This window comes from Pristis pectinata, chromosome 8, assembly GCF_009764475.1.
Source record: "Pristis pectinata isolate sPriPec2 chromosome 8, sPriPec2.1.pri, whole genome shotgun sequence".
Classification (NCBI taxonomy): Eukaryota; Metazoa; Chordata; class Chondrichthyes; order Rhinopristiformes; family Pristidae; genus Pristis; species Pristis pectinata.
Genome location: NC_067412.1, coordinates 46,530,196 through 46,554,644, shown reverse-complemented (window position 1 = coordinate 46,554,644; position 24,449 = coordinate 46,530,196). Strand labels below are relative to the sequence as shown.

The following is a 24,449-nucleotide window of genomic DNA, read 5'->3' as shown; positions in this document are numbered from 1 at the left end:
CTTTAAACTTTCCCCCTCTCACATTAAAGCTATGCTGCCTGGTATTTGACATTTCCACCCTGTGTTCCTATGTATGTTTATTTACGGGTTATTCACCCACATGGTCCTGCCCTGCCCCTTTACCTGGGCTTGATGGAGCCAAATGTCTAGACTACTGAGGACCAACCCCCGAAACACACTGAGAGCCTTTAACAGGAGGCAGGCTGGGGTGTCTGATGCTGGAAAGAGTCATTAACAGTGTAAGGTTATTGACACATCTGTCAGACTGGTAGAGCTGGGGTTTGTAGTATTGTAGCAGCTGGAATTACAATAATTTGTATGATTATTTTAAAAAAAGCAGTCAAAACTAATATTTGAGAGCCACTGTTACATGGTGAGATAGTCTGAGCTGGTGTGAAAGCTTCTCACTGGCTGCAATAAACCAACTAAACATGTTGTGAAGGAGGGACATTTGGTGTGTCTGGACAGAGAGAATGCTTCTCAGCTTCAATGAAGGGTGAAAAATAACACCATCTCCACGCCTCCTACTGGTGGCTTCACACAATTAGAGGCAAAGGACTGAAAGAGCGATATCACAGATCCTGTTGATCAATGACTGAGGAACTTGTGAATAGAACACAAGTGCTGGGGAGCTCCTGAATTATCCTGGCTGTGTGTCCCAGTTTCAGAATGGGAGATCGGCCAGAAATTAAGAGAAATTTCTTCACCCAGAGAGTGACGAGATCTTTGCAATTCTCTGCCCAAGAGGGCAGTGATGCCTCAGTCACGAGTAGATTCAAAACAGAGGTTGATGAGTAATTAGATAGTCACTGCATCAAGAGAATGGGAAAGTGGCTCTGAGATAAAAGATCAGCCACAATCTTACTCAGTTAAGAGCTGCATATTCCACTCTGCTGTTTTGTCTTCTATTTGGGACTGGCTTCGACAACCATCATTAGAATGGGTTGCTTTTAAAACTGAGATTGATGGATTTGTGTGGGTTATGTGAAAAAGAGCTGTGTATAGTTACGTAAAAGATCAGCATGATCCCAAGGGAGGATGAAAAGGCTTAGCAAGTAGTTACCTGGTATTCTTATCTCCTTATTGTATTTGAGTCCATTTTATATTAAACATTTGTCTGCTCCCCCACCACCTTTGTTCTACTTATGAATTCCTCTGTCATTGATCAACAGGATCTGTGATATCGCTCTTTCAGTCCTTTGCCTCTAACTGTGTGAAGCCACCAGTAGGAGGCGTGGAGATGATGTTAATTTTCACCCTTCATTGAAGATGAGAAGTGTTCTCTCTGTCCGGATACACCAATGTCCCTCCTTCACAGAACGTTTAGTTGGTTTATTGCAGCCAGTGATTGCTTATGACTGAGCTTTCTCACCAGCTCAACCTATCTCACCATGTAACAGTAGCACTCAAATATTGGTTTTGACTGCTTTGACTGTGGTCATCAAGACTGAATTGAATTAATGCAGAGTGAGGAAAAATTTAAAAGGTGACATTGGAGGAGCCAGGCCTTGGAACTAGTGAGTTGGTTCGGTGGAGAGCTGGCATGGACATGGTGTGCTGAATGCCTCCTCCTGTGCTGTACCCATTACATGATCCTGTGCCTATGATGTTTTGCTCACAGATCTTGGAGTTCTGAGATCGTGGCCCTTTCCAAACTTGCTGACTTCAAAAACTCGAAATGGGACAAACCAACAATTAAAATTGAGAACAAGTTGCCTGGGCTATAGTGAGCTGGATTTATTGACTGATCCCTGTGGCAACACATTGTTGAGTGTGTGGAGCTGACTGGTTCACATGGATCTGATGAATGCCGAACATGGAATTAATTAGTTGCAGGGTTTTCATCTAGCAAGTGATGGTGGAGAATTTCACCAGTCTGTGGGCCATACTGTGTCATAGGCACAGGGGAGGTCAATACAAGACTCCTGTCATCAGACCACCCTGGAATCCAGTCTCAGTGTGGGCAGTCAGTAACAGCACCTGCTCACAGCAGCTACCCCTTATTGAGTGGGCATTGTTGTTCCAGAGTTGGGCTTCAGATACGCAATTGTCCTGCACTTATCTGCATCTGGAAGGATAAACTTGATGGTCAAGAGCAACTACATCCAATTTGAAGGTTAATTTGCCGTAATAAATAGTGGAAATAGGAAAAGTTAAATGGGATGGATCTGATAGCTGGCATCAACTCGACAGTCTAAATGGCCTCCTTTCTTGTCATCAGGAAATATGGACAGCTGTTGTGTTTTTTCAACACTTCTTAATGTCCATAATATTCAGAAGCATTCAAAATTGTTAAAAGTTAAGCAAGTAATTCAACAGTTTAAGATAAAGGCAATTATAAAACCCTTACAGGAAGCACTTCAATTAATTAAAACACAAGTAATTAAATAAATGTAACTAACCTTGTTGTTGCCTTTCTCCCACACAGTAGTGTAAGAGGTAAGGGAATTCCTGCAAGTTTGAGGTCCATTACTGACCCCCATTCAGCAGCTGGAAGCCCGGTGGCAGAGCTCAGCCAGTGAGCTCAGAACTTCCTCACAGAACTGCTGGGATTTCTCTGTGAGTTCTGGCTGTATGTTGTTTAAGTTCCATACTTCTGTTTTTGGAGCTCATTTTGCGGATTGAAGATGCCCTTGTGCACATTGCTGCTAACAAATTTCCACTTTTTGGAGGAAGAACCAAGAGGTAATGTGATTAGGTGACCTTATTGTTATAGCCATGTAACTGGAAAGGATGGAGAAAGAGTTGTTCAAAACCTGAAACATTGTTGTTTCTTTATGCATTCCTGTTCATGGAGCCAGTCCCAAGGGTGGCAAAGTCTCATACCCTCTTTAATCATAAAATAACAAATGTTTCTTGTGGAAACAAAAGAGACTTCAGACGCTGGGAGCTGGAGCAAAAATCTTTACTGTGTGCGTGGTAATCTGCTGCAAATATTCACCCCATCCCCAGCACACATCCAAATTTTATTCATTTACTACAGGACTCACTGAGAAATAACTGCTGCAATTGTTCAGACTGTAGCATCCATCCTTAATAAATTTAATTTCGAGTGTATAAGTTAAGGTCACCAAGCCCTTGTACCTGGGCAATAAGAAGAGGCCAAGTAAATCGCTATGCTTCTTTTCACCCATTCCTTCCCTGTGCTCCCAACTGACATTATCTACATTAACTGACAATACCACAATCCCATCCTTGCTTTAAAATCTGAGAGTAACCTAGAGACCACCCCACTCCCTGTAACCACCTCAGCCCTCCAACACACTGGAATTTGTTAAATCGTAGAACATAGAACAGTACAGCACAGGAACAGGCCCTTCAGCCCAAAACATTTATGCCTACCATGATGCCAATTAAAACTGCATTTCTGCATGCACATGGTCCATATCCCTCCATCCCCTGCCTGTTCATCTGTCTGTCTAAATGATTCTTAAACATTGCTATCTTATTTGCAGACATTTTTAACTTCTCCCTGTTTCAATCTGAGGTGCTTTAAGAACCTACTTTAAGAAGAGCACTATCATCCTGGTACCGAAGAAAAATAAGGTAATGTGCCTTAATGACTACCGCCCAGTGGCTCTGACATCCACCATCATGAAGTGCTTTGAGAGGCTGGTCATGGCGCACATCAACCCCAGCCTTCCAGGCAAACTCAATCCACTGCAATTCGCCTCCTGCTGAAACAGTGGACGCCATCTCCCTGGCCCTACACTCAACTCTGGAGCATCTGAACAGTAAAGACCCCTACATTAGACTATTGTTTATTGACTGCAGCTCTGCCTTCAAAACTAGAATTCTAAGCAAACTTATCTCCAAACTCTTAGACCTGGGACTCAACACCTCCCTTTGCAACTGGATCCTTGACTTGCTGACCAACAGACCACAATCAGTAAGGATAGGCAGCAACAACTCTGCCATGATTATTCTCAACACTGGTGCCCTACAAGGCTGCATCCTCAGCCCCCTACTCTGCACCCTATACACTCACAACTGTGTGGCCAGATTCTACTCTAACTCCATCTACAAGTTTGCAGATGATACCACCATAGTGGACCAAATCTCAAATAACGATGAGTCAGAGTGTCAGAGTGCAGGAAGGAGATAGAGAACTTAGTGACATGGTGTCATGACAACAACCTTTCCCTCAATGTTAACACAGCAACAGAGCTGGTCATTGACTTCAGGAAGGTGGGGGGTGGGGGGGGGGTCAGTGCACACGTTCCTGTTTACATCAGCAGTGCTGAGGTCTAGAGGGTTGAGAGCTTCAAGTTCCTAGGAGTGAACATCACCAATAGCCTATCCTGGCCCAACCACGTAGACATCATGGCCAAGAAAGCTCACTAGCACCTCTACTTCCTCAGGTGGCTAAAGAAATTTAGCATCTCCCCACTGACCCTCACCATTTTTTATCGATGCACCAAAGAAAGCATCTTATCCAGATGCATCCCAGCTTGGTATGGCAACTGCCCTTCCCGGGATCACAAAAAACTGCAGAGAATTGTGGACACAGCTCAGCACATCACGGAGACCAACCTCCTATCCATGGACTGTCAACTCTTCTTGCTGCCTCAGTAAAGCATAATCAAAGACCCCATGCATCCTGGACTTTCTCTCTCCTCCCCCCTCCCATTGGGCAGAAGATGCAGGAGCCTGAGGACACAGTCCACCAGGCTCAAGGACAACTTTTATCCCGCTGTTATAAGACTATTGAACAGTCCCCAAGTATGATAAGATGGACTCTTGACCTCACAATCTAACTCGTTATGGCCTTTCACCTTGTCTAACTGCACTTTCTCCGTAACTGTAACACTTTATTCTGCATTGTGTTATTGTTTTCGCTTGCACTATTTCAATGCACTGTTGTAATAACATGCAATACAAGTTCTTCACTGTACATTGGTACATGTGACAATTATAAACCAATTTATATTGTACCTACTTCCACCGCCTCCTCTGGCAGCATGTTCAAAGCAGCTACCACACTCTGCATAAAAAACTTGCATTGCTCATTGCCTTTAAACTTTCCCCCTCTCACCTCAAATTTATACACACTAGTATTTGATGTTTCCACCCTGGGAAAAAGACTCTATCTATCCTATCTATGCCTCTCATAGTTTTATATACTTTTATCAGGTCTCCCCTCAGCCTCTGACGCTCCAGAGAAAACAACCCAAGTTTGTCCAACCTGTCCTTATAGTGAATATTCTCAAATCCTGGCAACATCCTGGTGAACCTCTCCTGCACCCTCTCCAAAGTCCTTCACATCATTCCTGTAATGTGGTGACCAGAACTGCACACAATACTTCAAATGTGGCTGAACCAAAGTTTTATACAGCTGTAACATGAATACCTGACTTTTATACTCAATGTCCCAACTGATAAGGCAAATATGCCTTACACCTTCTTTACTGCTCTATCTACTTGCGTTGCCACTTTCAGGGAGCTATGGACTTGCACCTCAAGATCCCTCTGAACATCAGTGCTCCTACATTTCACCTTCAAAACTGAAAAACCTCATACTTATCTGGACTAATCTCTATCTGCTGTTTCTCTGCCCACATTTCCAGCTGGTTTATAACCTGCTGAATCCTTTGACAACCCTCCTCACTATTCACAACTCCACCAGTTTGTGTGTTGTCTGCAAACCTCATTCCACCTACAGTTTTATCTAACTCATTTAGGATGCATGTATGTATGTATGTATGTATGTATATATGTATATATACATATATATGAGATCCCTGCAGAACACTGCTGGTCACAGACCTCAAGTCAGAATAACACTCCTCCACCACTACTCTCTGTCTTTTGTAGCCAAACCAATTTTGAGTCCATTGTATTAAGTCTCCACAGATCCCATGTACCTTAATCTTCTGGATCAGCTTACCATGAGGGACCTTGCCAAAAGTTTTACTAGAGTCTACATATACAACATCCACCACCCTACCCTCATCAATCATCCTCATCACTTACTCAAAAAATTTAATCAAGTTTGTAAGCCATGACCTCCCCCACACAAACCCATGCTGACTGTTCCTAATAAGTCAATGCTTGTCCAGATGTGAGTAGATCCTATCCCTGAGAACCTTCTCCAATAATTTCCCTACCACCGGTGTAAGCTCACCGGCTTATAATTTCCTGGTTTTTCCCTATTGCCCTTTTTAAACAGTGGAACAACATTAGCTATTCTCCAGTCCTTTGGGACCTTGCTGATAGTTAAAAAGGATACAAAGATCTCTGTCAAGATCCCGGCAATCTCTTCTCTTGCCTCTCTCAATAATGGGATAAATCCCATCAGACCCTGGGGACTTATCCACCTTAATGCTCTTCTAGAGACCCAACACCACCTCCTACTTGATATCAACATATCTGAGAATATCAGCCCACCCTTTTAAGTCACATTAAAATCTCTCTCTTTGCTTGACCTTTTGGTCACTCGCCCTACTATATGGGTGGTTGCCACACTTTGTTCACTAATATCATAGAACATAGAACAATTACAGCACAATTCAGGCCCTTCAGCCCACAAAGCAGTGCCAAACATGTCCCTACCCTAGAAATTACTAGGCTTACCTATAGCCTTCTATTTTACTCAGCTCCATTTACCTATCTAACAGTCTCTTGAAAGACCCTATCATATCAGCCTCCACCATGGTTGCCGGCAGCCCATTCCACGCAATCACCACCCTCTGAGTAAAAAACTTACCCCTGACATCTACTCTATATCTACTCCCCAGCACCTTAAACCTATGTCCTCTTGTGGCCACCATTTCAGCCCTGGGGAAAAGCCTCTATCTACCCTATCAATACCTCTCATCATCTTATACACCTCAATCAGGTCCCCCCTCATCCTCTGTCTCTCCAAGGAGAAAAGGCCGAGTTCCCTCAACCTGCTTTCATAAGGCATGCTCCGCATTTAGGCAGCATCCTTGTAAATCTCCTCTGCACCCTCTCTATGGCTTCCACATCTTTCCTGTAGTGAGGCGACCAGAACTGAGCACAATACTCCAAGTGGGGTCTAACCAGGGACCTATATAGCTGCAACAATACCTCATGGCTCCTAAATTCAATTCCCCGCTTGATGAAGGACAATACACCATATGCCTTCTTAACTACAGAGTCAACCTGCGCAGCCGCTTTGAGCGTCCTATGGACTCGGACCCCAAGATCCCTCTGATCCTCCACACTGCCAAGAGTCCTACCATTAATACGATATTCCGCCAACATATTTAACCTACCAAAATGAACCACTTCACATTTATCTGGGTTGAACTCCATCTGCCACTTCTCAGCCCAACTCTGCATCCTATCTATGTCCCTCTGTAACCTCTGACAGCCCTCCAAAATATCCACAACACCCCCAACCTTCGTGTCATCCACAAACTTACTAACCCACCCCTCCACTTCTTCATCCAGGTTGTTTATAAAAATCACAAATAGTAAGGGTCCCAGTACAGATCCCTGAGGTACACAACTGGTCACCGACCTCCACTTAGAATACGACCCTTCAACAACTAAATACAACCCTTCAACAGCCAGGAAAACAACTTGGTTGTTTATCCCTGCAAAACAACTTAGGATATTTTGCTAGTTCGGAATCAAAGGTTCTGAAGCAGCTGCACATGTCAGCATGTCTGTTGCTGTTATTTCTAGAGGTCAACCATCACATGCCAGCAAAGGTAAAGGTGATCACTCTCTTGCTGTAATTATTACAACAATAATGTTTTCAAAATACTATTCATACAAAATAAGCATTCTGTTCAAAAGCAAAGACTCACTGCCTCCACTTTTGACTTAACAGAATTACCCGGTGTTTGTATATGCAGAACCATTGTGGTTAAGTTCTTTTTGCTTATCACTACTACTGAAACCTCAGGTCCTCTTGCTCTAATGGCTTAGTTTTGAAGCAACTGTTGATGTCAGCACCTTTCTTCAATGCCTCATGTTTGAGGTTGGCTCCATTGCCAACCAATTTTTTTGATGCAGCAGGTTCATTTGTTATAAGGGATACTTGTTCTGTGCTTGTTTAGGTGGATCAAGTGACTCATCCATAGAGAAATCGATTTTCCATTGTTGTTTCATCTTTGGTAATCCTTGTTTATTCAAGGTCTGAGGAGAACTTCCAATGGCCAGTATAATCTGTTGGTTTCATAATTTTTTCTGAGGATAAACTATGGCTGTTCATTCTCATGGCCACAACATAAAATCACACTGAAAGCTGAGCTACCTTTGCCAGTTTTAGAAAACATTTAATTATCCTTCTGATCTTATCACAATAATTAGGAAGTTTTGCCTACCGGTAGACCAAGCAGTACCAGAAATAGTTTAGAAAGACAGGGTCCAGGTAAGAGAGTGAGTCATTTCTAACCTATATAGCTTATACAAGGGAGGCAAGCTCGAGGGGGAGTGGCCGTTTTGGAGCAGCGATGTTGAGAAGGGCTGTCTTGAGCTGGAAGTACTGCAGTGATGTCAAATTGAGAGCATTGATGAGCATCGAGCTTGGGTGAGTTTTTTTTCTGTCTTATGGTCTTAATCGAAGGCAGTAGTCACAAAGGTTATGGAGGCTAGGGCTGTGGAAGATTCCTCGTGTAGGATGTGAAAGCTCAGGGAGATTAGATGACTGCACGTTCAGGAAATACGTCCAGTTGTAGACCACCTAGAGCAGTTGGAGCTGTGGACAGACTCACTGTGTAACACTCTGGATGTGGAGAATGCTGTAGACAATATGTTTAGTGAGCTGGTCACTCTGCAGGTGGAGAAAGAGAGTAGATAGGTGACCACCAGTTGGGGCAGTCAGGGCAGGGAGACAGTGCAGGTGACCCCTGGAATCATTCCCCTCTCTAACAAGTGTATGTGTTGGATACCGTTGGCGAGATGGTCAATGGTTGCCCCGGGGAGAACTGCAGCAATGGCCCAGTCTGTGGCACCACGGTGGGTCCTGCTGTACAGAAATGCTGGGTTGGGGAACAGGCCTGGGAGAGAGATAGTGGGAGGGATTCTATCATCAGGAGGCAGCTGGGTATTTCTCCAGCCACAAAAGGGATTCAGGTTGGTACGTTGCCTCCCTGGTGCTGGGGTCGAGAATGTCTCGGAGCGGCTGCAGGACATTCTAAAGAGGGAGGGTGAACATGTAGATACCAATGACATACCTCGGAGATGGGATGAGGTCCTGCAACCTGAGTTTAGGAAGTTAGGTAGTTGTTTAAACTCAGGACCTCAAAGGTTGTAATCTCTGAATTGCTTCCATTGCCACAAGCTAGTGAGTGTAGGAACAGAAGGATGGATTAGATGAATGTGTGGCTGAAGGGATGGTGCAGGAGGATGGGCTTTAGGTTCCTGGATCATTTGGACTGTTTTTGGGGAAGGTGGGACCTATACAAGAGGGTCAGGATGCCCCTAAACCAGAACAGGACCAGCATCGTCATGGCGAGGTTTGCTAGTGTAGTTGGAGAAGGTTTAAGCTGAGTTGTCAGGGGAAGGGGGCTCAGAGCAGATGTTCAGATGGAGGAGAAATATTCAGTAGATCCAGTTGGCAGAACCTCAGTGCACATCAAGGGAATTCAAAGCTAAATTGCAACTATTTTAATGCAAGGAGTACAACTGGTAAAGTAGATGAACTCAAAGCTTTAACACAGGATCTACGACACTGTTGCCATTGTTGAGACATGGTTGAAGGACAGGAATGACTGGGAACTTGATATCCCAGGGTATAGAATTTTCAGGTGAGTCAGAGGTGGGAGTAAAGGGGGGAGAGATATTGCACCATTCGTCAAAGATTGTGTCACTTCCATGTTGAGCGAGGATATCCAAGAAGAGTACTCACACAAAGCGACATGGGTAGAGGTTAGCTGTGAGGTAGAAGCTCTTCTAGCTGCATCAGGTGCCTATGTAACTCTTTAGAGATTAATACTGAACGCGATGCAAAACTGTCATGGCATACAAATTGGTAGGATTCGCCAATGGTGAGGTTAACATTAATCCCACTGTGCTCTGTTTTCTTGTCACCTGCAAATGGTTTTTGTCTTACCAATATTTAATTGAAGGAATTTTCTTTTTATCTTCTACGGAATGTTGCTTGTGTAGACTGAGAATTCAAAGACAGTGACATGGTCCAGAAAACATGTAGTGTGATCTTGACCAGCTAGGAAATGGGCTGAAAAATGGCAGATGGAATTAAACGCAGACACATACCACCAGACTTAAGGACAGCGTCTACCCCACTGTGATAAGACTATTGAACGTTTCTCTTATACAATGAATGGACTCTGACCTCACGATCGACTTTGTTGTGACCTTGCACCTTATTGCACTGCACTTTCTCTGTAGCTGTGGCACTTTACTCTGTACTGTAATTGTTTTTACCTGTACTACATCTATGCACTCTGTACTAACTCAACGTAACTGCACTGTGTAATGAATTGACCTGTACGATTGGTTTGCAAGACAAGTTTTTCACTGTACCTCAGTACAAGTGACAATAATAAACCAATACCAATACCAATACAAGTATGAGGTGATGCACTTTGAGAGGACAAAAAAACAGGGTAAGACTTCCACAGTGAATGGTAGGGCTCTGAGGTGTGAGGTAGAACAACGGGACCTGGGAATACAGATCCATAGTTCCTTGAATGTGGCATCACAGGTAGATAGGGTAGTAAAGAGAGCTTTTGGCACTTTGGCCTTCATAAATCAGGGCATTGTGTACAGGAGTTGGGATGTTATGTTGAAGATGTTGGTGAGGCCGAATTTGGAGTATTGTATACAGTCCTGGTCACCTACCTACAGGAAAGATATCAATAAGCTTGAAAGGATGCAGAGAAAATTTACAGGGATGTTGCCGGGACTTGAAGACTTGAGTTATAGGGAAAGGTTGACTAGGTTAGGACTTTATCTCCTGGAGCGTGGGAGAATGAAGGAAGATCTCATTCAAAATTATGAGGGGTATAGATAGAGTGAATGCATGCAGGCTTTTTCCCATAAGGTTGGGTGAGACGCGAACTAGAGGACATAGGTTTATGGTGAAAGGTGAAGTATATGAGGGGAAACTTCTTCACCCAAGATGGTGCGAGTGTGGAATGAGGTGCCAGTGGAAGTGGTAGATGTGGATTCAATTGTAACATTTAAGAGAAGTTTGGATATGTACATGGATGGGAGGGGTTTGGAGGAATATGGTCCAGGTGCAGGTAGATGGGACTAGGCAGAAGATCAAATCAGAATTGACTGGATGGGACGAAGGGCCTGTTTCTGCGCTGTGGTACTCTATGACTCACTGTGACTCTAAGAACTGTGGAAAAGGAACACTAGTATACACTCAGGACTGGAGGTGATGACAATTCCTTTACATCAATGTGACAGGTACAGATCTGTGAGGCTTCCACAATACAGGCCCTTCGGCCCACCATGTTGTGCCAATCTTTAAACCACACCTAAGACTATCTAACCCCGTCCTCCCACATATTGCCCTATTTTAAGTTCCTCCATATGCTTATCTAACAACCTCATGAACTCGATCAACGTATCTGCCTCCACCACTAACCCAGGCAGCACATTCCATGCACCGACCGCTCTCTGGGTGAAAAACCTCCCTCTGATATCTCCCTTGAACTTCCCACCCATTACTTTAAAGCCATGCCCTTTTGTGTTGAGCATTGATGCCCTGGGAAAGAGGCGCTGGCTGTCTACTCTATCTATTCCTCTTAATGCTTTGTATACCTCTATCATGTCTCCCCTCATTCTCCTTCTCTGCAAAGAGTAAAGCCCTAGCTCCCTTAGTCTCTCCTCCAAAGAAGTCTTGACAAGTTGCCGCAAAGCATGCTTGAGAAAGTATACACTGCAGCCAATCTACATTGATATTGGATAGAATGGATATTTAAGACAGTAAATGGAATATTGATCAAGTGAAAAGTTAATGGCATTAAGCTGTGCTGATCTTATCAGAACTGCAACAATCCTGTCACATGATATTCTTTCACACCATGGATCTGTGCCCTGTAGATAAAAGAGAGGGAAGCCATTCATTGTAGAATACTGAACTTACAATCATAGTGATGGCATTTGGATACCTGGTCCTTTCGATCAGCTGGTCTAGTATGACCCGATGTTTAGAGATTTGGGGAAGATAACACCACTGGATGTCAGATGGGATCTGTTGGACTCCCTTGTTGACTGTGATTGAAAGATTAATTTCTTCCTTAATTCTCCAATGTCTGGCAAATATAAACTTCCATAATCTATTTTTTGTTCCCATAATGATTAATCTGAAGTTGATAGGGCAGTATTCCCCTAACCTTATATTAAGAGAAATAGAACAGTGCACCACTTTGAGTTTGTGCAAGTCATTGACTCAAACTGGAAGTATACATTAGAGTTTGAAAAGTAGTAAAGGACAGAACAAATTGGAAAAGATTAGTTTTTATTTAGCATTACATTTATTAGAATTTTGCTTTTGTACAGGGCTAATTTATCACTCAGGAAAGTATAACCAAAGAAACAAAAGCACTTCAGATTTAACCACTGATAAAAGAAATAGGGACTTGTAATAACTTGTGATTCGTATTTGCTTCAGTTCTTTCTTATTAACCAAATAGCGCCATTACTGCAGACACAGGATTAAACTTCAATTGCTTCTGTTACATCAGAGACTTCACTTTGAATGGACTTTCTCATTAATCGATAAGCATTAATTACAGTGGGAATAAGAGGTGGATTTCCAGAGTTTCCATTTGTCAGAACATGAAGGTCTTTAAGGTAGGGAGCAAAATCTTGCACTCGTTAGAAGTTGTATTGTGAAATAAGGCACTCTATTTGCTTGTAAATTGATACTGGTATAAGTTGTGACTGTGTTTTCAATGAGTGCAGCTGCTTTACAATATCATCTCGGATCTTTCGTCCAATGTGTATTTGAATATTCACCTTTAGTGTTGGGCATTTATAGCTGTTATTTTAAATCTATGAGTGTTTGAATATATACATGTTAGTTGTTTAAAAATTTGCTTATGGTGGTTAGATTGTTGGATAGTGTTGTTATTTAAATGATTGTTTAGCTTTTAACACATGCTAATTGAATTTTAGAAATGGTTATTTAAATATTTAAGTGAATATTTACAGGAATGCTTGTATTTTTATATGGGCCTATGTGCTTATGTGGAATTCTGTGCATAAGGATTTTACAAATGTGTGCTTGATTTGTCTTTTGAATTTATATTTATATTAGTGGGTTTTTAGGTTTCTTTACACAGGTTTATGGATCTTTATAAATAAATTGAATTTCTACACAAATGTTTAAATCTTTACTGATTGAGTTCAATTTTTTTAGAAAGGTTATTTGCATTTAACTTTTGTTTAAATTTTATGTGCCTTTTTCAATTTTCTATTTTTTTATATAGTTATTTGATTATTTGCATACATGAAATGTTTCAAATTTTATCTATGGGCAAGTGAATGGTTTACTAGTCTGAATGTTTGCATAAGGGTCATGGAGAATCAGAGCACAAAAACAGGCCCTTCGGCTCACCATGTCTATGTCAGCCACCAAGTACCTAGCTATACTTACCTCATTTCCAGCACTTGCCCCACAGCCTTCTATGCCATGATGTTGCAAGTGCTCACCTTTGTACTTAAATGTTGTGAGAGTCTCCACCTCCACCACCCACTGAGGCAGTGAGTTCCAGATTCCAACCACTCTCTGGATTGGAAATTCTTCCTTTAAATCTCCTATCCTTACTTTAAATCCGACCATTTGGATTTGGATATGTTGCTAGGTTCTCCCTCTGTCTCCTCCATGCCAAGGGAAACAAACCCAGTCTCTCCCCACAACTGAACTGCCCCACTCTATCTATGCCCCTCATGATTTTATGCACCTCTATAAGATCACCCCTCATTCTCCTACACCCCAGTGAAAGAAGTCCCAACCCGCTCAACCTCTCTCCATAACTCAGTCCCTCGAGTTTCACCAACATCAACATAAATCTCCTCTACATTCTTTCTAGCTCAATGGCATCTTTCCTACAACAGGGTGGCCAAAACTGAACACAGTATTTCAAATGCAGCCTCACCAACGTCTTTTACAACTGCAACATAGCATCCCAACTTCTATACTCAATGGCCTGACTGATGAAGGCCAGTGTGCCAAAAGCCTTCTTCACCACCCTGTCTACCTGCAATGCCACTTTCAGGGAACCATGTATTTGTTCTCCGAGGTCCCTCTGTTCTACAACACTCCCCAGGGCCCTATTGTTCACTGTGAAAGTCCTACCCTCAGTTGTCTTCCCAAAATGCAACACCTCGCATTATCCAATTTTAAATTCCATTTGCCATTCTTTGGCCCACTTACTCAGCCGATCAACATCCCTCTATAAATCCTGACAACCATCTTCACTGTCAATGACGCCACCTATTTTAGTGTCATCTGCAAACTTACAAACCATGCCTTGTACACTCTCATCCAAATCATTGATATAGATGACAAATATCAATGGGCCCAGCACCGAGCCCTGGGCAACACCACTGGGGTCACGGGCCTCCAGTCTGAAAAACAACCTTCCACCGTCGCCCTCTGCTTCCTACCATCAAGCCAATTCTGTATCTAATTAGCTAGCTCTCCCTGGATCCCATGCAATCTAACTTTCCATGCAGATCCTTATCAAAAGCCTTACTGAAGTCCACATAGACCATGTCTACCACCCTGCCCTTATCAACCTTCTTACTTACTTCTTCAAAAAACTCAGTCAAATTCGTAAGACATGATCTCCCATGCACAAAGCCATGCTGATTATCCTTAATCAACCCTGTCTTATCCCTCAGAATCCCCTCTAGTAACTTACCTACCATAGATGTTAGGCTTATTAGTCTATAGTTCCTAGGTTTTTCTTTGCCGCCCTTCTTAAATAAAGGCACAACATTAGCCACCCTCAAGACTTCTGGCACTTCACCCGTCACTAATGTTGATGCGTATATATCTCAGCCAGGGCTCCCACAATTTCTTTTCTAGCTTCACAGAGGGCTCTTAGATATATCTGATCAGGTCTTGGAGATTTATCTACCTTCATAGGTTTTAAGACATCCAATACCTCCTCTGCGTGTAATGCAGACTATCTCTAAGACCTCGACGTTAACTATTTCAAGGTCCGAAGGACATCTAACTTTCTGCCTTCATAGATGCTGCCTGACTCAATGAGTGTCCCCAGCAGTTTTTTGCAAGGAGATAGTTTGCTTGAATTGACATATTTTTTGAGTTATTAACTTGTGTGCTGCAAGTTCTACAACTTCTCAAAACTCGTTGGCTAACACAATAGTTTCAATGGACACTCTGGCAATGAATAGCAGAAAGTGTTGAGGTAAACTGGTAATTTCACCTGTCTGTTACTGTGGGAGTGGTATGTAGGGATCTAACTACAATGTGAGAGATTACCTCGACAATTTTTGATATAATTGTAGGGCCAACAAATTATTACGTATTGAATGAAGTATTTCATATGTGTGTTTGGATTATTAGAAATGCTTGATTGAATTTGAACAAGCAATTATCATCTGTGGTGTTTGAATTTTGATATGTGGCACAGTGGCCTGAAATTTTAGATGTGTTAGTTTTTCTTTCACAGTTGAATACTTGCATCTTGGAATGAATAGGGAACCTGTGTTATCTTTAAATTGTGGGCACAGTGATGTGTGGAACTTTGTGAATGTGGGTTTGCATTTGTCAGTGTAAATGAACGCATGTCTGTCTGCCAACTGGCTACAGTCAATGATGGACAGGTTCCTCAAAATGTCACTCCTCTGATTTTTTTTTGTGTAACTATCACCCTTTTGACAGGATTTTGCTTTTATTGGGAAGTGTTGTGATTTCAGTTTACATCCCTGCTGTTCCCCCACGCTCATACTGAAAAAAATATCTTCATCCAAACGTTGAGAGGGTTACCTTCAATGTAGCAGTGAAATGCTGACTGACTCTAGGCAAGGCACTTTACCATGGGGAACCTAGTGATAAATGTGTGCACAGCAAGAGCTAATGTTGTGTAATCTATTCACTCTTTTTTTACCATAACTACCATAGCTATAAATTATATTGTGATGTGCTGTTGTGTTTTTTAAATTTATCCACTCTCAACTTGGGTAGGTATGCCAGTCTTCTTTAGACTCTGTCTTTTGGCTGGTAAATTGGAACGGTTCCCTTATACGATGAGATGGACTCCTGACCTCATAATCTACCTTGTTATGACCTTGCATCTTATTGTCCACCCGCACTGCACTTCCTCTGCAGCTGTGACTCTTTACTCTTTATTCTGATATTGTCTTTACCCTGTATTACCTCAATGCACTGTGTAATGAATTGATCTGTACAAACGGTATGCAAGACAAGTTTTTACTGTACCTCGGTACAAGTGACAATAATAAAGCAATAATAATGCCAGATTGATTTATTATTGACGTGTGTACCAAGGTACAGTGACACACATTGTTTTGCACGGCATCCATACAGATCATTTCATCACATCAGTGCATTGAGGTAATATAAGGGAAAACAATAACAGAATGCAGAATATAGTGTTACAATGACAGAAAAAGTGCAGTGCAGGCAGACAATAAGGTGCAAGGCCATAATGAGGTAGATTGTGAGGTCAAGAGCCCATCTTATCATACTAGGGAACCGTTCAATGCTTTTATAACAGCGGGAAAGAAGCTGTCCATGAGCCTGGTGGTACATACTTTCAGCCTTTTATATCTTCTGCCCAATGGGAGGGGGAAGGAGAGGGAATATCCAGGGTGGGTGGGGTCTTTGGTTATGTTGGCTGTTTTACTGAGACAGCAAGAAGTGTAGACAGAGTCCATGCAGGGGAGGCTGGTTTCTGTGATGTGCTGAGCTATGTCTACAACTCTCTGCAGTTTGTTGTAGTCCGGGCAGAGCAGTTGCCATACCAAGCCGTGATGCATCCAGATAGAATGCTTTCTATGGTGCATCGATTAAAAATTGTTGAGGGTCAAAAAGGACATGCCAAATCAACATCTTGCTTCTTCCCTGATCTAATTTGCCTCAATTGTATTTATAGTCTTGCATCACAGCTATCTAGGATCGTAGCCTGGTTGTAGCACAAAAGAAGGCAAATCAGCTAATTGTGTCCATGCCTGCACTCTACCAGAGCACCTTTCTAGTTCCACCCCTGCCCTTTCTCTGTAGGCTTGGAAATTCTTCTCCACCATATATTTATCCATTTTCTCCTTGATGGCCACAGTGGAAGCTGTCTCCATCTGCACACAGTGCATTCCTGATTCCAACCACACACTACATAGAAAGGACTTTCCTCATGTCAATCAGGTTTATTATTGTCACACATACTGAGATATGGTGAAAAGCTTTTGCATGCATGCCATCCAGACAGACCATTCCATACATAAGTACATCGAGGTAGTTCAAAAGGGAAAAATAAACAATGCAGGATATAGTGTTACAGTTACAGATAAATTGCAGTGCAGATAGACAAAGTACAAGGGCCTCCTCGAGGTAAATTGAGAGATCAAGAGTTCATCTTTATTGTATAAGAGATCCATTCAAGAGTCTTATAACAGCAGGATAGAAGCTGTCCTTAAGCCTGGTGGTGTGTGTTCTCAAGTTTTTGTATCTTCTGCCCAAGAGAAGTGGGGAGGAGAGAGAATGACCAGGGTGGGAGGAGGTCCTTGATTATGTAGGCTGCTTTCCGAAGGCAGTGGGAAATGTAGACAGAGACAATGGAGGTGAGGCTGGTTTGCGTGATGGACTGAGCTGTGATCAAAACTCTCTACAATTTCTTGCAGTACAGTTTGACCACAGAAAGAATGCTTTCTATGGTGCATCTGTAAACATTGGTGAGGGTCATTGGGGACATTCCGAATTTCCTTAGCTTTCTGAGGAAGTAGGGGCGTTGGTGTGCTTTCTTGACCATAGTGTCTACGTAACTGGACCAGGACAAATTGTTGGTGATATTTACACCTCAGAACTTGAAGCTCTCAACCATCTCCACCTCAGCACCAGTGATACAGTTGGCTGTGTACTCCTAATATCTTAATTCTCTTCCGCTTTATTTTATACCTGTGATCTCTACCCCTTCACCAAACAGTATAGTTTGCAACTATCCACTCTGATCAAACCTTTCATTATTGGATACACTTCCACCAGTTCTCCCCACACCCCCTGCCTTTCTAATCTACCCTTGTAACTGTGGTCCCTCATCCCAGGAATCTATATTCTTCCTAGACCCTCTCCAACACCCTCACATCTTTCCTATAATATGGTGATTGAACATTGTTAAGGCTAGTCCGGTATGTTATAAAGGGTCAGCATAACTTCCCTGCTTTTATACTCTTTGCCTCTATTGATAAATGCCAGAATGATAGAACAGAGAGACCTGGGGGTACAAGAAAATAGTTCCCTGAAAGTGGCGACACAGTTAGACAGGCATTGAGTACAAGAATTGGGATGTCATATTATAAAACGTCGATTAGGCCACATTTGAATTATTGCTTGCAGTTCTGGTCACCACACTAGAGGGAGGATGTGAGTAAACTAGAGAGGGTAAAGAAGGGATTCACAAGTAAGAGTCCTGACCTGAAACATTGACCGCCTGCTTTACTTCACGGATGCTGCCTGGCCTGCTGAGTTCCTCCAGCATCATCGTGTGTTTCATCTAGATTACAGCATCTGCAGTCCTTTGTTTCTCTGGATTCACAAGGACGTTGCCAGGACTGGAAGGCTTGAGTTATGAAGAGAGACTGGATGGGCCAGAAACATTTTCCCTGGAGCAAAGGGGGCTGAGGGGTGATTTTTATAAAATCATGAGGGCATTGATAAGATGGATGGCAATAGTCTTTTTCCCAGGGTAGGGGAGTCAAAAACTAGAGGGTATAGGTTTATGGTGAGAGAGGAAGGAATTAAAGGAGACCTGAAGGGCAACTTTTTCACACAGAGGGTGGTGAGTATATGGAACGAGCTGCCAGAGGAAGCTGTAGAAGTGGATACAACTGCAGCACCTTAAAGACATTTGGAAATATACATGAATAGGAAAGGTTTCAAGGGATCAGGCAAATGGGATTAGCTCAGGAAGCCACCTTGGTCAACGTGGTTGTTTATACTGTTATTTATTGACTACAGCTCTGCCTTCAATACTATCATTCCAAGCAAACTCATCAGCAAACTCCGAGACCTGGGACTCAACACCTCCCTCTGTAACTGGATCCTTGACTTTCTAACAAACAGACCGCAATCAGTGAGGATAGGCAGCAATACCTCCAGCATGATTATTCTCAACACTGGTGCCCCGCAAGGCTGCGTCCTCAGCCCTCTACTCTACTCCCTATACACTCATGACTGTGTGGCCAGATTCTGCTTTAACTCCATCTACAAGTTTGCAGATGATATCACCGTTGTAGGCCGTATCTCAAACAGCGATGAGTTGGAGTACAGGAAGGAGATAGAGAGCTTAGTGGAATGGTGTCATGACAACAACCTTTCCCTCAATGTCAACAAAACAAAAGAGCTGGTCATTGACTTCAGGAAAGGGGGTGGTGTACATGCACCTGTCTACATCAATGGTGCTGAGGTCGAGAAGGTTGAGTGTTTCAAGTTCCTGGGAGTGAACATCACCAACAGCCTGTCCTGGTCAAATCACATAGAAGCCACGGCCAAGAAAGCTCACCAGTGCCTCTACTTCCTCAGGAGGCTAAAGAAATTTGGTTTGTCCCCTTTGACTCTCACCAACTTTTACAGATGCACCATAGGAAGCATCCTATCTGGATGTATCACGGCTTGGTACGGCAACTGCTCTGCCCAGGACCACAAGAAACTGCAGAGAGTTGTGGACACAGCCCAGTGCATTATGGACACCAGCTTCCCCTCCTTGAACTCTGTCTTTACCTCTCACTGTCTTGGTGAAGCAGCCAGCATAATCAAAGACCCCACCCACCCCGGACATTCTCTCTTCTCTCCTCTTCCATTGGGTAGAAGATACAGGAGCCTGAAGGCACGTACCACCAGACTTAAGGACAGTTTCTACCCCACTGTGATAAGACTATTGAATAGTTCCCTTAATACAATGAGATGGACTATGACCTCACGATCTACCTTGTTGCGACCTCGCACCTTACATCAATGCACTCTGTACTGACTCAATGTAACTGCACTGTGTAATGAATTGACCTGTACGATCAGTTTGTAAGACAAGCTTTTCACTGTACCTCAGTACAAGTGACAATTATAAACCAATACCAATACCATGGACTAGTTGAGCTGATGGGCCTGTTTCCATGCTGTATAACTCTGACATTGCACCATGAGAAAGAGTATCCATCCCATAGGAGTTACAGCCCAGAAACTATTGGTCTGTTCTCCTATTGTTGCTCCTCCTATCAGTTCCAACACTGTCCGTCTATCTTTCAAGGGATACCACCTTGTTATTCAGAATACTGCAACAACTGAGAGGTGAAGCTAGGACAGGATTTTCACCCCTTCAAGCTCAGGAGGTCCCAAACACGTGGCCTTCCTTTACTGAGTGTAAGGTTCAACCCACCGAGTATTTATATAAGGGCATCATGTGACAAAGGAAAACAATGGGTGTTGGCTCAACCACACATTTGGCACCGACGCGGAAAGAATTGGCTATGAAAAGCATAGGCTTCGTTTCAGGGAGTTTATTAATTGATCGGAAACGGTTGGAGAAGTTTCAAGCACCTACAATGAAGGACAGACTGCAGGAGTTAAAGAAAGCGGCAGAGGACGACTTCACGGAGGGTATTGTTGGGGGAATCGACAACCCAACGTTTGCAGGGACAGAATCCAACAAGTTGGATGGTTTCTTTGAAGACATTTCAGCCATTTTCTCAAACCTCAACAAATTGGAAAATCTAGTTCATGATATTCAAAAGAAGCAAGAAGAGGTGCTATGTGGAACTGCAAATGAGAGCATCTACAATAAAAAGAAAACTCTAAAAGAAGCCAAATGCGAGTTGATTTATGAGGCCAAGGTCATTCAGTCGCAGCTGGACAGGATGAAGGATGTACTCTTTAGGAAAAGGCGAGAGGCGCCGTTTTCGGTTGAGTACAGGATTCGCCAGTACCAGTACAATGCATTGGTAACTCGTTATCAGCAGATCCTAACTTCGCACTATACAAAAGAGACTGAATACGTCGCCAAGTTGAAACAGCAAATTCTTCGGCAGACTGAGCTGGCTGGCTTGCAACTGCAGGACGAGGACGTTGACCGTTTTGTGGAGAACCTTTCTGCTCCACAAATCGTTGGCCAGGATCTGGAGATCCTCAAAGCCAAGGAGCACTTGGCTCTAGCCCAGGAGCGCCACAAGCAGCTGCTGGACCTCGAGTCGCAGATAGCTGAACTTCACGAACTTTTCCTGCACTTCGAGGTACTGGTAACTGAGCAACAAGAAATTGTAAACAGCATTGAATACAATGTACATCATACTGTTGACTATATTACACAGTCTTCAGACTATGTTAAAAAAGCAATAAAGTACCAGAAGAAATCTCGTGTCTCTGCTGCTGCAGCAGCCTTACTGGGACTGTGTGTCTGCATTCCTTGTATTGCAAAGATGTCTTCTTAAAAACAATAGCACCGCACATGGCTTTTCTAAGAACCTGGAAAGTCCTAAGGAACGGATTGTATTCCACTCCAGGACTATCCGGATCGGTTGTCACATTTCTGTAGATTTATTGACTTGTCTGTGCATTATTTCTGCGGCTGGACTTGCTGAAGACAGGAATGTGGGCACCTGGGAGTGCGTGTTCGGGAGGTATGAATCAGGGAGTCTGTTATCTTCCATTCCGTGGCCCTGAGGACTTTCCAGTGTTTACAGGGGTGTGCTGACATTAACCAAGGGATTAGTAGTAATCGCAAAATTTTAAAGGAAGTAGGTGAGAATATTGCAGATTACTTCATCAAAATCTTTCAAAATTCTCTCAGCTCAGGCACCCATTTCTTCAGAGCGAATAATTGCAGACAGCTCTGCTATCTCAGAAAGTTCAGAGGAGAAAACCAGTGAAAAGTTGGCCTAGCATCTGTTAGAAAATTACTGGTCTAAGGACAGTTTTCAGTTGATCAGAGAGAACTAGCAAAGATTTGTAAAGAGTAGGTAATGTTGAAGAAACCTGAATGATTTGAATAAGTGCCTAATGTAATGGTTGCTATTTAAATTGATGTCTTGAAAGTATTTAATAAGGTTCTTCATAATGGACTGTTACACATAGTTGAAACTGGTGGCAGAACAACAGGAGATGGAGAGCACCAGTAATTGGTAATGCATATTTGTCTTCAGCTCCTCACTGTTTATGATCAACCTAGGAAAATGGAATAGTGAGTTGCAAATCTAAGTTGAGAATTCCTCCAGCAGATTGTTTGTTGCTGCATATCTAAGTTTGTTGGTGACACAGAAGTGGACAGCATTGTGAGTGGTGTAAGCAGACATATTAAGTATAAAGAGTTTCTGATATATTAGGCAAATGGGGACAAAACCATGGCACACGGATTTCAATGCAGGTGAATGTGGGTTTGTCCAGCTTTAACACAAAGAACAATGAGAACATTTCTCGATGGTGAAACATCGGGGGTGAGGGATGCCCAAAGGTTCTCCAAGGTTTGGAGAGTGATTATATTCCATGGAGTTTTGAAGATTAAGGGGAGACCTGATTGAATTTTTAAGTTATTTTGAAGTTTGATTTAGGAAGAATAAATAGGTTAGATAGAACACTCACCAATCAGTTTCAATTGTCTTAATGACAGGTCACCCAAGATTAATTTAAAATCAAGATTAATTAAGGAATATTTAAGTTAATGTATTAAGGAATATCAGGAAAAGACTTGTGTATGGAGTTAAATTATAGAATGACAATGATTTCAGTGAATGGTGGGACGGGGTCAGTAGCCTGCTCTTGTTCCTGTGAGTTTACTGGAAAAACTGGGCAGACCTCTTTACCTGTATTGTCACCTTTGTATAACAGCTACAGTTTCCTGGAATTAATTGACTTTTATCCTGTTTTGTATATGATTTCTGTATTTTTCTTGTGCTTTTTTTTCCTCTGAATTTCTAATTTACTCGGAAGTTGTGAGAATCAAGGCCATTGGAATGCCTGCTAACTGGACAAAGCTCCTGTTGTGAAAGAACAATTATATGTTAACACACTGAAACACCTTTCTGAAGCTTGGTAATGTGGTTTATTTTTAAATCATTCTTGGTTTATGGCTGTTAGCAAAATTTATTGTCCATTTCAAGCTACATTGGAAGAAGTAGTGATGGTTGCCTTCCTGAACACTGAAGTCCAGAGGTGAGCATGGCCCAGAAATGCTGTTCGCCAGGATATGAAGATAGCAGAAAGCAAGGACTGGCTATTTATACAGCCAAAACAGGATTGTGGTGATCTAGAACAGAATATGTCCCTGAGATCTGCTGCCTTTGTGTTTTAGACGCAGAGGGAGAGTGGTGGGATAAAATGAATTAAAAACTGAAGCTGTATGCATTGACCATACTATGTCCAATGAAATATCTCAAATAAAAATCTTGCAACTGTGCAGATTTCAAGTCAACAGTTTTGTCTACAAAAAATTAAGAAAATTGCAGGTGTAAACTTCCCAGTTTAGAGATGTTATTGCATAGGTCAATGTACCCGTCTGCTTTGTGAGTAATTTAAAAAAGACTTTGAGTTTGTCTGTCAGAAGAACGATTCTGAATGTTTGACCCAAGTGTACTGTGTGTACGACGTGCACAGAGAGGCATGTAGTTCTGTCAAACAGTTTACAGCCTTCATTTTGACATCACTGTTGTAAAATTGAACTGCACAAATGAGTTCCACAAAAGCCTTGGCTCTTGCACACCAAGGTAGGCTTTAATTACAAGAACTGTCTATGTTAACTAAAGGGGCTGAGGGGCTGGCTTTACAGGCTGGCTGAGGAACTGCTGCCAGGAATCCAGGTTTTCCATCTGCTTCCATGTATTATAGAATTGTACAGGATGGAAACAGGCCATTCGGCCCAACTCATCCACACCAACCAGTGGGCACCTTTCCATATTAACCACATCTCCCAGCACTTGGTTCATAGCCCTCTATGCCTAGGCGATTCAAGTGTTCATTTAGACACTTCTCAAATGCTGTCAGCAACCCAGTTTCTACTACTCTTTCAAGCAGTGCATTCCAGGTACTCTCTGGGTGAAGATGGTCCTCCTCATATCATCTCTGAATCTCTTCCCCCTTACCCTAAACCTATGTCCTGTAGTTTTATCTACCTCTGATAAGGAGATAGGTTTCATACAGTCTATCCTATCTATACCATTCGTAATTTTAGAAAAAGCTCATTCACGTCCCTTCTGCACCTCCCCTGCTCCAGGGAGAACAGACCCAGCCTCTCCAGTCTCTCCTCATAATTAAAATGCTCCATCCAATGCTGCAACCCCTCCAGCACTATCTCATCCTTCCTATA

General features: G+C 42.7%; 1 protein-coding gene across 1 annotated transcript; it reads left to right on the top strand.

Moving 5' to 3' along the window:
* The first annotated feature begins 20,589 nt into the window (after nt 1-20,589).
* Nucleotides 20,590-23,523, top strand: LOC127573549 (syntaxin-3-like). Its single transcript, XM_052021882.1, has one exon. The coding sequence runs from the start codon at nt 20,626-20,628 to the stop codon at nt 21,580-21,582; it is 957 nt and encodes a 318-aa protein (XP_051877842.1). The 5' UTR covers nt 20,590-20,625; the 3' UTR covers nt 21,583-23,523.
* The last annotated feature ends 926 nt before the right edge of the window (nt 23,524-24,449 follow it).